At 33.3% G+C, this 15202-nt stretch overlaps 1 protein-coding gene across 1 annotated transcript in view; it reads right to left on the bottom strand.

Moving 5' to 3' along the window:
* Positions 1–733, bottom strand: part of LOC119831013 (androgen-induced gene 1 protein-like) — a 6423-nt gene extending 5690 nt beyond the window's left edge. Inside the window, exon 1 of the mRNA XM_038354213.1 lies at positions 474–733. Within this exon, the coding sequence (XP_038210141.1) occupies positions 474–623 (150 nt within the window). The 5' untranslated portion in view covers positions 624–733. The remainder of the gene's footprint in view (positions 1–473) is intronic.
* Positions 734–15202: the final 14469 nt, after the last annotated feature.

Here is a 15202-nt window from a genome sequence, read left to right as displayed (position 1 = left end):
TTCTAGAACTGTAAGTAGTATTTTTAAATTTTAAAATGTTATGATAGGTATACAAACAGTTTGACACACGACCCTCGATCCATCTGTTAAACTATTCCGAATTTAACGCGTGCGAAGCCGCGGTCAAAAGCTAGTTTATTTAGAAAATATTTTCCATTGGAAAGGTCAAAGGTTAAAAGTGTTAGTGTTTTTTAGTTTCCTATGAGGTTACGAATTGCTGTATTATATTCCCCAGAACTCGTATTATATTGTATGCTTATACCAATTGAACAGTTTCTTTACAATCGTTGAAAGATAATTGCTAGGTATGTATTTATTGTGTCTATATAACTACCATAATTATACCTCGTAGTTTTACTGCGTATTACAAATCTATTTAATCGTGACCAAGATTAGCATAAGAAGTATGTACTTAATGGCATATAACACAAACTTATAGAATATACACATAAAAAACACAAGTTATTACTTACAAGATTCCACATAGTTAAAAAAAGTACCCGATTCCTAAACGGATAATTGTCTAATCCCTCCGAAAATTTCACATTAATGTATTTTTGATCGTACCACAGCGTATAACTATTCAAAATTGCAGCAAATAAATGCATTAGTGGAAGCGCCATTTTTAACAAAAACCAAACTTAAACAGTATTAAAAAAAATACGCGCGAAAGAAACACGTGCGCGCGCACTCACGTCTGTCGTGACTATGACAATTGACAGTTGAATGAGGAATGCATAAATGATTAAATTATTGTTAATTAATTACATTTTTTAGGTTAGGTTTTTTAGGCGTATGTTGTTTTATTACGCTGAGATTGCGCATTACCTTTTTTATTGAAATTGTCACGTATTATTTGAATAAAATTATAACATCGTGTTAGCAACTTTCTTTCGTCCATTTCTTATGTTTTTTAATAAATATTTAAAATATGTTAGTTTACATTTGATTTAATCAAAGCTATTTTTTCATATCTAAATCCAATTGATAATGTGTATTAGTTTGACATAATGGCACGTTTCTTGAAAATAATCCAACTATAACAAATTTGAATGGAGTCGCTATAGATTTTAAATTGACTCATATCTTGTTTATGTTTATGAGACCAATATCAGATTACATTAGCATGTTTTTTATTATATGAAACTGTTTTAAGTTTATAACGACAGTTAAATTAAAGTTATTGTTTCATTATATGACAATTTTTTTTATCTCGATACAATTTAACGAATTGATCATTTACTCATTAATAAATCTATACTAAGATTATAAAGAGGACAAGATTTCTGTTTGTAATGTTTTCACAAAAAACTACTTATACTGGACCGATTTCAAAATTCTTTCACATTTAGAAAGCTGTAACTTCACTGATAGACATAGTATATCTATGTACCACGGGCGAAGCCGGGGCGAACATTAAATAAATGAAAAATGTTTAACATCGATACAGATAATATTAACACATAGTTACTATTAAGTAATCTGTGTAGTAAACAGACAGCATAAATTAGAATGAACAGCCCAGTTTTACAAAGCCCCGAATATGTTGTTTAAAAAGCAAAGTGAAAGTAGGAAACAACCAGTTTTAGCGATGATTTCTCTTTACGAACAGCATTGAATCGACACATTCACAGACAAAATACGTATGCCACCGTATTTGATTTTCGACCGACTTCAGAAAAGGAGGAGATTAACAATTCAATTGTTTTTTTGTGTTTGTTACCTCATAACTTTTTACTGGGTGAATTGATTTTATTTATATTCGTCTGAGGTTCTTATTAAACCCAGTTTTTAATTTTTGTATTTAAAACACATCAAAATAAGTTTGGTCTTTTGCCCTGAAGGTGAAACTTACAAACACACCGCATTGACAATATTATATATTCATGAAAATAGTTAAAAATCGAATTACTAATCATCTTATTATATAATGCTTACCAATATAATAAATAGGAAATTGAGTTTGTTTTGTTTGTTTGACTTTCACGTCGCAAAGGAGAGATGACATGAATTTAGTTTCTGGAGATAGATTAATTAATTTCACGGGAATTCCTTTAGCTACACGGCCGAAGCCGCCTACGGAGAGCTAGTAGAAACAAATAAAGAAATAAGATAACGTGATATTCATCATAAAGAAAAATTTAAAAAGTGTCATTATTTTGAATTAAGAATATAATTTATTCCTACGTTATAATAACTAAATGTCAATTTCAATGAAAAAAAAAAAAATTAACATCAACCGAATGCCAATGCTTCACAAACATTCTTTATTCAAAATACTGTCACTAAGAAAGAATTAATTTTATCTATTATTTTTACAATTATCTCCGGGTTGGTAGGGGAAAGGTCACAGATAGTGTAATCAGATATTAAATCGATGGCCACAGTGCGGCGAGTTTAAATTATTATCATGTGTAAGTATATAAATTATATGCTAATCTAACCAAAGATTTATACGGGTATGTTTGATTTATATACAAAAACGAAATATATGAAAGGAAATTAGTATATAAGTAGGTAGGTACAATTCGTGGATTGTAAATGAAACCAACATAAAAAATATAGTCATACATCCTACTAATATTATAAACGCGAATGTTTGTAAGTATAGATAGATGGATGTGTTTAACTCTACTGTTACGTAAAAACTATCGAATGGATATTAATGAAACTTTACAATGATATAGCTTATACATCAAAGTAAGACGTGAGCTATATAAATACTTGCTATTGCCGTGGGTTCGTCTGCGAGTGTAATCGCGTGGTGCAGCAAGATATTTGCAATTTTTACTGATTACGCTACAAAGAAGGTATTGTGCGTGCGAAGATAAGAAAAATAAGAATTTTATATTGATAGTAATGGATGGATGTTTAAGTTTTAACAGCGGGTAGTTAGAAAGAATACAAAGATTATCCAGGGGAATTCGTGAACTAAATAGAAATATAAATACTTTATTTCAATTCATTGGACAATGGTGAGCATGATTTTAGATTGAGGTTAATATTTTGGGTCTGAGTCTAAAATAATAGAAACGCGTTATATAAATCAGACGTTAGCTGTTATACTAGGGTTCGCCCTGGTACGTTTTTCTAAGAACCTTCCGTGGGCTTTAAGAAAAATTGTTAAAAATGGCGGAATTGGTCGAGCCGTTCTTGACTTTTACGCTTGACAAAAGATTTGGCGATTCATTTTTATTTATGTAGATTAACAGAAGCCATAGTCACAAATTAATCCTACTTATACTGAAAACTCGAAAGTTTGTAAGTTTGTTTGTTTGTTGTTTGTTACTCTTTCACGTGAAAACTACTGAATTGGATGATGATGATGATGGATTTTGATGATACTTTACAATAAAATAGCTGACACATCGGAATAAAAAAACACATGACACGAGCTATGTAAAAACTTGCTATTGCCCGTGGGTTTGTTCGCAGTGAATTGTGATCTTATAAAGAAAGAGTCTAGATAAGAAAGCCTACAGTAGCCTACCCACTACCCACTTTTACGTAGTTTATTACAGTTTAAAAGACACCCATGTCATCAGGCTCTCTTGTCATAATTAATATGATTGATGTAATATTAATTTCAATATATGTTTAAAATATCACAGTGAAGGCCCTTCTATTATTTCTTTACTCGAGTCTATAACCAGGAAATCATGATTTGCACTTAACCTTATCAACTAAAAGACCAGCGTGTTATCTAAAAGCTATTTAATACAATTTAAAGGATAGGTACTCTGTGCGAAATGACAATCGTGTGGTCACCGAGCCAGAGCGTGCTCTTAGACGAAGCAAGGAGATTAAGTTCTCTAGGGATTGAGATTAAACCATATATTGACCGTAAATATCTGCTGAGAACAAAAATTGTTGCAGTTTATTGGATAATCGTTGAACCTTCTATGTCTTAATATGAGTTTTTTATGGTAACCCCAACATCTTAAGAATTGCGCCAATCTGTTGATAACTTAAGCTATGCAGTATCAAAAAAAAAAATGCAAATTGAGAACCTCTTCGTTTTTGGTAACGTCGGATAAGAAGAAAGCTAAATTCAGTTTTCGGTGCCAACTTTTGTAGCAAAATAGAGCTAACTCCATAACTCTGTCTTTCCCTCTGTCTGTCTCTCCTTCGTAGGATAGTTTTTATCCCGGAAATTCCAGGGGAATGGTAACAACGCTGGGAACTCCCCGAAACTGTCTAGCCTATGCTTTACTACGCCAGCAAAACGCTTTTATAATATAACTAGTGGTCCGCCCAGGCATTACCCGTGGTGCATATAAAGCCTTCTTCAATAAATAGGCTATTTAACACTGAAATAATTTTTCAAAATCGGACCAGTAGTTCCTAAGATTAGTGCGTGCAAACAAACAAAGGAACTCTTCAGCTTTATAATATTGATGTTACATATAAACAATATAAACCTTCCTCTTGAATCACTTCATATATTTAAAAAATCCCTCAAAATTCGTTGCGTAGTTTTAAAAATTTAAGGGAAATATAGTGATTAGTATAAAATAACATTGCATAATTATAATCATCCTCTTAAATAGGTATCCAAACTCCATCAGTATTTGTTAACCGCATATTTTATCTGTATTTATACACAGACATACCGTCTGAGAGTTGTGTCTGAATATTCATGAAATATGTCACAATTTCATATTCTTCGGCAGGGACAAAGTGAGTTCTATGAATATGTATGCGGCGCACTTTTTAACTGGAGATAAGCAGATAAGTTACGTAGCATGCCGTTCCTTTGTTTTATAATTTTAGATTATACTACTAGTTATAGTAATATGTTATCTGTGGTTTTATGTTATCTATATCTTCTAGCAAAAAGTTTCAATTGCTATTACGGAGTGGACGTTTTACTAAGTGCAGTATTTCGTTCTATTTTTGAATTTGTAACATTATAATTTTTTTATTGCTGATATTCCTGGCTGTTATTAAAAAGCTACGGAGATAACGAGTAAAAAAATAAAAAATTAATTCGAATTAATAATTCGTTTTTGAGAACGTCGTTTAATAAATAAGGTTCGTATATCGTTTCTTTTAAAAGAGAATGATCTCGAAATAAAAACAAATTACTAGTTACCAGCTTTAATATAATTCATGTTATAAAAAGCAGCGATCTACTAGCATCCGTTAATAATCCGTTAATAATGTTTCTGTAATTGCTGATAAATGTTCACCACAATTCAAACAATAAACACACTGAAAAAGAAGTTGCCAATTTGCTTGAATAATTTACAAGATTTTAAAAGAGCAAATACAGAGTTACTTGCCGGCTCTTCTCTGTAGAAACTGCTTTCCGAACCGTTGGTAAAAGTTAAAACTACGCTATGATGACTCAAAAGTGCTTCTAGAAGTGATTGAATAAATGAATGTTTAAGTTTGAGTTTGCTCCACGTTGAAGAGGTTTACTATCTTTTAAACATCCCAAACACTATATCCGGTTAAAAAAATATTCTATTACATTTTCCCGCCGCACGTAATATTAGAGTGTTTCCGTTATACTACATATGTGTTACCATGTACGTACTTAAGTTAGGACCTAATTAATTCTTGCCTAATCCCCTAATGAGTAAATGGGAGGGATTACTGTTAGCTGTACCCTTTTCATTTATATATGATTCAATTTTATGCGTGAAATATGAGAACTGGGTAGAGTATTAGGAATATTATATCTAATTTCACGTTTAAATAATAAAATATACACACTATTATAATAATATGACACGATTTAAATAGTACACAATATAATTTTTGATATAAATAAGTATAATCATATTGCCTCTGCAAAAATCTACTAACTATAATATTTTGAAAACCACGCGAGCGACGCCGCCGCTGAAAATCTATTTGTTAATAAATTAGAAGACTATGTAATTTATTCGCAACACTACAACGAAACAATCACGTGTGTAATCGCCACATTTTAATTATTACAAGCATTTCCCAACGGACAAAAGTTTAATCGAGTTACAGCCACCACAGGGCGAGTATCTTGCCCTTCATAAAAAAGCAATAAAACATTGCATTACATTACAACAAAATGAATTATATGCGATCCCCGCACGTCTATTTCGTTGGAAATTCATTTTCTATTTGCAGCTTGCAGCAGATTTAACACTGTTACACGCTAAATACGTAATATTTAGGATGGAAACTGCAAAATTAATATTAATATTAAACCCATCCCAGCGGTTTGCGGCGGATTAAAGAGGTACGTCAGTCTCAAATGCGGCGCGGAGGTGTAAGGGGCGGATGCGGTTGTAAGGAATTTGATTTTCTATAACCTATTACTAACAATACTGTTGTTATGTCCACATGTGCAGATAAATTGAAAAATCAATTTATTTCCTGCACGCTTGCCCGGTCTCGAACCCCGACCGAGTTTTGAAGGTGACGGTGAAGGAAAACATCGTGAGGAAACCGGCATGTCTGAGAATAAAAAATTCGACGACATGTGTCATCTGCCAACCCGCACTTGGCCAGCGGGTAGATTATAGCCTAAATCCTCATAGGAGGCCTGTGTTCCAGCAGTGGGAACATATATGGGCTCATGATGACGTTGTTATGTACTAACCATTGATTATTAGTCAAAGACATACCTGTCAAAGATATATCTGTGTGCTAGGAGGCCTGATAGAAGTGATAACTAACCTAACGTCTATCCGAAATACGGCGTAGATTGAGAAGTCAGCCCACTGCTGCGATATGCGTGAGAGAAAGGGAAGCTGGACAGATTACCACCGTAACGCGTTACGTACCGAAGCGGTTTACCCTGCCATAAGGAGTTACCACTACGAGAGCCTTCAAAAATGAAATAACTTTGTGCATCTGTTATGTAATCACATCTGAATCGAACCGATGATTTTTAATAAAATAAGGAATGAAGACGAAGATCCTACTAATATAAATGCGAAAGTTTGTAAGGATGTGTGTGTGTTTGTTGCTCTTTCACGTAAAAACTACTAAACCGATTGCAATGAAATGTGGTACGTAGATAGCTAGACAACTGGAATAACATAAAGGCAACTTTTTATCCCGATATTCCTACGGGATACGGACTTACGCGGGTGAAACCGCGGGACGCAGCTCGTAAGGGATAAAACAAGGATAAGGATTAGGATAAGGGGTGTGGTACTTCACTAGTTCCAGGTGTCCCAATTAGTGCCGAAGCGTGCTCGACTCCCACATACAAAATATGCTTCCGCGATTAACGATTTATTTTATTATCGCATCCAACTTTACAATATCAGAGTTACTGTAATGAATGTAGAACGAGTGGTGAGTTTTTAAGGCTAGCTCGCGTCGCAACGACACTGAATTAAGGATTTCTCTTTTAGCGGCGACTGTTTTTATCATTTCAGCAGACATACTGCATTTTCAAGATTAATTGTAGGCACCTGCGACATTGCGCTGGGAGATTTCATAAGGAAATATGAAGTTGGGTATTCTTTTAAGAATGAGTGTCATATTATGTAGCTTATACTCTTGGTATGGTGATAGATGGCTAGGTTATTGTGGCATGTAGAGTGGGTTCAATATCTTTTCAACCACCTGCTCAAAAAAGAGGTTCTTCATTCGATAGGGTGTTTTCTTGTTTGGTTACCTTTAACTTTTCGACTGGATGAAATGATCTTGATAATTATTTTACACGCTTTTTATTAGCTTCACCTGTATGTTTTTGACCCACTTTAAACGGCCAGATTTCGTTCAAACTTTGTAGATTTATTGAGGACCGATGACAATACACTAATTTGATAAAATTATTCCATTTTTCAATTTGCAAAATATGATAAAAGCGTGTTTTTTAGTTTTTTTTAACTATTATAATATATTATTATGTCCAATTTCGTAAATATCTACAAGCATACATAACAACTGGGCTTAATTAGCCCTTAAGTCGATTCTTTTAGTTAAAATTGTATTTTCATTGTTCTTTTTTTATTTAGAATAAGGTTGTGTGAAAAATTATGAAGATGTGGTTTATTTGTTTTGATTTAACAATATTAGCTCAATAAATATGAAAAAAGGAATATCATGGAAAGCATGTTATCAAACAAGTCATTCCAGAATGTTCTAGAACATTTCCAGCGTCTTTACCCCACAATATACTAACACAAGTCGACCTCATACAATTTCCCCACTCCGCATGTATGCATTGTACAAGACTGCGGGTTGATTATATCCGATATTCAAAGACCGCCATGAATGCATCTCGTTACGTCTTCAAGGATAGACTAGACTAGTCTAGGCTATCTAGCGATGTATAACGTCTGAGCTTTTGCTTAGGGTATGTCTGTTCATTTCGCCGGTTTTTGTTAGGAAATTTTAGTAAAAACAATATGTATAAATGTCTAGTATGGGGTTCTATATTCATCTTCAATTTAGTATCACTAGATTAAATTATATAATAATACAATTATCAGATTCATTTAATTGTGATTTGTGTTTTATTACTGATTAATTGCGTTTTTGTATACGTTGGATTCGCGACACTACGACAAAAAATTGGCCACCCATCCAATTTATGACCGCTCCTACGGTTGCACTACACAGACATCATCTTTCTAAATTTCAACTGTAACTATCACGGTTCGGCAACACAGCCCGGTGGCAGATGAATGTACAGATAGACGGACAGCGAAGTGTTAGTTGCTTCCCTAAAAACAGTAATTTTGTATGATTGAAATATTCACAGTGCTTTATTAATGCTGGTTGGTACTAGTAGATATGTTATTACGTATATTATACAATATTGATTACCTTTGAGCTTTGAACAATTACTAACCACATAATGACGATATTGTACTGAAAGCAGCTTTCATTGATAAAATAGTCGATAACGGATAGCTGATTTTACGAACCCAATTTTGCAGTGCCTAATAAACTATGGATGGATTGACGAGGTAAGCCCGTGACTTCTGTCCAAATCCTATCCTATCCTGTCCTACTAATATTATAAATGCGAAAGTTTGTAAGGATGTGTGTGTTTGTTACTCTTTCAAGCAAAATCTTTTAAACCGATTGTAATGAAATTTGGTATATAGACAGCTGGACAACTGGAATAACATATAGGCAACTTTTTATCCCGATATTCCTACAGGATACAGACTTACGCGGGTGAAACCGCGGGGCTCAGCTAGTGCTTCATAATTATCAACACTATTAATATACAGCTGAAGTGTTTGTTTGAAAACGTTATCTTAAGTACTACTGGTTCGATTCCAAAAATACTTACCCAGTTGGACATGATCCTTGACTGCTAGAGCCAATTAACATCAAACAACGTCAAGTTCTGCTGAAACAAATTAGACCTACGACATACTAATACACACTTTTTAAGTCGTATAAAATGCGAAATAGAAGTTAATCAGTATCACTTTCGTCCCGCACACTCGGGCACCTCCGTTCAGGTATTGCTCTGAACTTTAGTTACGCGCGGAATTTACATAATTGTCTATTCATATCGGATATTGAAATTGTAGCCGCGCAACGAGATTGGATTTTGATGTGGCGTTTTTAGATTTCGTTCGGTTTTCAGAATCGCTAAGCCCGCCCGCCATTTTACAGTAAAAAAATGGCTTTTGGCGGGTATCATCAGGCGTTTTTTTATGAATTTCTCATATTCCCATTTTAAGGACATGCAATGTAAAACATCGATCGAACCGACTTACGACACAAATCACTACACTGTCACTGAGTACATAATAAGTAAGGTTGTGCAATAATTAAATATTAAATGCCATTTTCCATAACAAAATTTTTTATTTGCACCCAGGTCGCCATTGTCCAGAAGGTCTTGGTAACATTAAAGTGTCCTACAATCTGGTAAATTTACTCCTATGCCCTTGGGTATGGGGTAAATATATTGCGCATTCGTCCCATTGATCGATATTTCTTTACGAGGAAGTGGGTGTACAACTTCTGTACAAATAATGTAAGTTTGGGGATCCACTGGGGACCCAGTCTATGGTCTCTCAGTTGTTACACGCTAAGCCTCCAAATGAAAGGTATATGTTATGTATACTAATAAAAATTACATATGGATTTTAATCTTTGAACCATAGTTTCTACTCTCAGTAGTTTGGTTGGTTTCAGAAGTAAGGGTTTATAATCTGCTTTTTGAAATCTAATTTTTATTCTTTATAAAGCTATGTTTACTATCAATTTTATACTCTAGATGTAGGAACTAATTCTTCAGTAATTAGTAATGCACCTTTTGGTAGAAATTAAATGAATTAATAATAAACACACTTAATATATATATAAGTACATATAAGTAGTTGAGTTATGTGTCATGTAGTTATAATTCTTTATATAGAAAGAACTTAATATGTACACGCCGGGACTGTACATCTTTCGACTATATAGGTGAAGTCGTGTGCGGAAAACTAGTATATAATACCTGCACACTTAATCTCATAAGCAATGACAGCTTACAATTTTTAGAGTAGATGTTTTTCTCTCGACGCAGTAACAACTAATGTACAAAAGGGAGATTAAGCTATAATTAGCACGGTTAAAAACTGGATTACAAAATGAGATCAGTTGCAGTTTACAAAGAAAAAGTTTGTTTCGTAACTGTATCAACGCACTGTAATAGCTTATTGATTACTCCTGTCAAAATAAGTATCTATAGGACACGAGTAACGTAATAAGTAGTTAGTGTAGCATTCATATTTATATGCATGATTATAATTTTTAGTTATTAATAATACTTGTCAAATGGCTTCAATTGTGAATTGGCTTTAGAAGTAAGCTGTTTCTCCTAAATACAGGTTGCCCAACAATCTAGCTAGGGAAACATCGGCTTTAAATATTGTAAACTTTAAAAATATATGTAAGGCAAACTTTTTATATAAACTTAAATTGCAGTTGTTATAATTTGTAAATTTTAATAATGTGTGTATGAATATTGTTATAAATAATTAAATAAATGTATAAATAAATAAACGAATTAATATCCCTTTGTATCTGTCATAGAATTGACAGCAAAAATTCTAAATTGCAAAACGTTAAACTTTTCTAATTAACGACCCCTGTGAATGACCATAGAGTTTTAGGGTGTAATTAAACTTTTTGTATATGTTTTCAAATAAGGAAAACTTTGTTGTTTTCATTTAAAATACATAAAATTTAAATTCCACGAAGCTTAAATGGCAATAATTTTTTTACTCTCAAATTCGATTACTTACAACAAAAGAATATGATTTAACTTTATAGCCTGTGAATCATGTTATGAAATTGAATAAAAAAAGAAACTAATGCTCTCGTCTTCACTAGTTAGTTTAAGTAATGATATATACACTACAATGATAATAATTTTTTAAATTTTGATTTGTTTACAAAAACAATTACTCAATTTTAATTATTTAAAATATAATGACGTCAATATGTATAGTTTTTTTTTAATATTACACTTATAAATCACGCGAACGTAATATGTCATGTATCGCTTCACGGATTTGTTTATTTTTAATTAAATACCCCTATTCGTAAACATTTTGTAGTAAATTGTTTAAGAGCTGCTAAATATTCTGATCACGGCGCAATTTACATTGACCCTACATACAAATTGCGTTTATTTACAACTGTTCTCCCAATGAAGTAAATACAGCAGATATCCCACCTGTATACAGCACAATTACCGAAAAACCCGAGTCCCGATAAAGTTCGTTTAAACGGCTACTCGATCGGCATACTCATTCGATTTTAATTACAAGCTATTGCTTACTTTATGGCTTGACAAATACTTTTCGTTTTATTTTTAAATTGTCGCTCTTATGTTGGCGTTGTTTATTTACTGGCAACCGATAATTAAAATTATGATTAAAAACGTGTATGTGACGTGTGTGAATGGAACGACATTTCACATTTTAAATGTCGTTCACACATATTTTTTATTACTCTTTGTTACACAATTTTATATGTTACATTATTTTACTGGTTTTTATTGTTTTATTCAAATATAATTTTAATAATAATAAAATGTAATTCCCTGTACGCTTTTTTATTTTTTAAAAATAAACTGATACAAACGTCAAAATGTTTGCCTATTCGAAATTTAAAAATGCCACCGAATATTGAATTTCTATTTTTACTGTTCTTTAATAATACTGAATATACAGAAGAAACGTTGGAAGAAACAGTACATTGATAAATGTAAATTTGCAATGTATATTCTTATTTAAATCTTTTTCTAACAATTAATTTTATGGTTTGCTTTATTAAAAGTACGGTTGCTACGATGTTAATATTTAAACTAGTTTAAATGAACTCTAAGAGAGACTCAAGCTCTTCTCGAATATTGTGTTAGATCCGAGAAACCCTTAGCTACAAGAGAACCCTTCAAACTAACGACTATATTGAAGGCTCAATAACAACGTCGCTTGGACCTAACTTTTATCCTTAGAAGATTCTGGACCAAACTTAATAGTTTGATAGATTTTAGATTAATTAATGAAATTACACATTTAACTGTATGTTTTATCAATACTTATTTAATCTTATTCTATCCTACTAACATTAAAAATGTGAAATTTTCTAAGGATGTGTGTGTGTGTGTTTATTACTTTTTCACGCAAAAACTACTGAACCGATTGCAATGAAATTTGGTACGTAAATAGCTGGGCAACTGGAATAACATATAGGCAACTTTTTATCCCGATATTCATACGGGATACGGACTTACGCGGGTGAAACCGCGGGGCGCAGCTAGTACAATTATAATTTACGCTGTTTGAAAAGAGTAGAGGACCCAGGATCTCATTTCCTGCCTAACACTCGTGAAGATTACCCAACTGCGCAAAAGATAAATCATCCACAGCACAAGCATGCGTGCATTTACAGAGACAATCCTGGATAATGACTCCCAAAAATGGTGAGCAATTTTCCGCACGATTGACAGGGCATGTACCGAACTGTATCACGACAAAAAGTTATTAATGGACGCCTGTCTGTCACGCTCAGTCATTCTCGGGGTCATTAATTTATGGAACGTGTTTTAGTCAGTTAAAGTATGTCTAGGATGGATTTTAAACGGTCAAGCATTACAGTATAGACCTCATTTCTATTTTGTATCTAGTAAATATCTATTAAGTAGCTTGTAACAGTTTAATTTTTAGTTTTATAGCATTGAAATACTTTATAAATGAGACATTTTGAAATAATAGAAAATAATTGATCACGAGGCGGGATTCGAACCCGCGTTCGAATCTCGCTTCCTTCGGCGTTCGGCGTTGTTACGGTTTGGCAAAAAACGCGGGTTCGAATCCCGCCACGTGATCAATTTTTTAGTGTTCCTTTAAAATTTCTAGCTTTTAACAGGTTTAATAAAGGAAAAAATACAGCTTCAAGTCTTTCCACATAAGTTCCAAGGGATTACCAAGATAAAAATATATCTGTACCAAAATTCATTCCAATCGGTACTGTTGTTTAGGCGTGAACAAAGGACAAATAGACTGTGTTAAGTGTGGTACGGGTATATATATATATATATATATATATATATCCAATAAAGCCAATGTATAAAACATTGCAAAACATAAATCCTTCGATTTGTTATATAAAAACAAATGCATATATTTTGTCCCTAGTTTGAATTCAAATACAAATATGCATTTGTTATCTGTGGCCATATTGGATGCATGTGTCAATGGCCGACAGCGAACTGTCTAAATTTCCTGTCAAACGAAACGAAAAAAATATGTGAGTGACCATGCTTGTAGTTTTTCAAGGATATTTTCTTTATGATGTTATGATATAAAATTCATATATATGGTTAAAACGTGTTTGAAAATGTGGAATATGTACTAAGAATTTTTCAAAAGTTTCTTCAATACATGTAAAATATAGTATTTTCATGTGTTTGATTTTACGCGAGTATTATACATTTTGAAATTAAAAACTTTTTAACGGATTTTAAACGCGATTTATCATTATATTATTAACCCGACGTTTCGAACACTTTACAGCGAGCGTGGTCACGGGGAGACTGGTCTGGTCACTGGAGCAGTCCCAAAAATCCGTTAAAAAGTTTGAAATTTACAATTTATATAGTTTTTTTATGGCAATCCGGGCAACTGAACCGGTGGATCAACTAATGGTTAATACGATCACAACCATCCATGAACATTTGCAGAGACAGAGCCTTTGCAAATGTGTTTACTTTTAAGAGTTAAGGAGAGGATTTTCGACGGTAATAAAGAAGTGGAATGGGAAGGGCGAAGATAAGAAGAAGGAAGGATTGCGACCAGCGTTCCAAAACTTATGGAAATAAAAAAAAAAATCCATAATAATCCATTGAAAATGGTTACCCTACCTGCATATGAGAGCAAACGACGTGTCTCAGTGGCCCGGGATAGCATAGCTTCAATTTCATGTGTGTTTTCACACAGAATTCACTACGGATTCTTAACGTTTGGGGCCCCGAGGCGGACACAATTGATACGTAACTACATATATATCCATTTTTGTTTAGAAAATAAATTAATTAGAGCTTTAATTATAGAACCATCTAAATTATCACATTTGCATATGTGCGGAGTATACGTAAGGAAATTATTTCATCCTGACGATGCTAATCAGGGCAATAAGATAAAATTTGAAACTATAGTATTGCCGCCGATCCTTGATAAGTGTACTAAGTTTGAATTAAACCTGTCCGCTTAAAGTCGGTCAAAATCGAGTCTTGAGGAGTCGGTTACATACAAACATACAAGCATACAGATATACAGGTGAAGCTAATAAGGTTACAGACGTATACCAACCAGCTCCCGTGGCCCCTTCACTAAACCGGCTCGACGGTGGGGTGCGGTTTTAGTCGGTAGGAATCAGACATAAAACACAGCTTCTATCTCAGGCTGTGGTTATCTATACAAGATTTCCCCATAAAAGAGAATAAGTGAAGCTAATAAGAGCGTGTTAAGAATAAAAATGTATTGCTATATGTGATACTGTAGCGTAAGTCCGTATCCCGTAAGAATATCGGGATAAAAAGTTGCCTATATGTTATTCTAGTTGTCCAGCTATGTACATATCATATTTCATTGCAATTGGTTCAGTAGTTTTTGCGTGAAAGAGTAAATATACACGCATCCTTACAAACTTTCGCATTTATAATATTAGTAGGACTTATCTCTGAATGTTCATGGGCAGTGGTGATCGCTTACCATCACGCCAACCATCAGCT

This window comes from Zerene cesonia, chromosome 1 (assembly GCF_012273895.1).
Source record: "Zerene cesonia ecotype Mississippi chromosome 1, Zerene_cesonia_1.1, whole genome shotgun sequence".
NCBI lineage: Eukaryota > Metazoa > Arthropoda > Insecta > Lepidoptera > Pieridae > Zerene > Zerene cesonia.
This window is presented reverse-complemented; position numbering and strand designations above follow the sequence as displayed.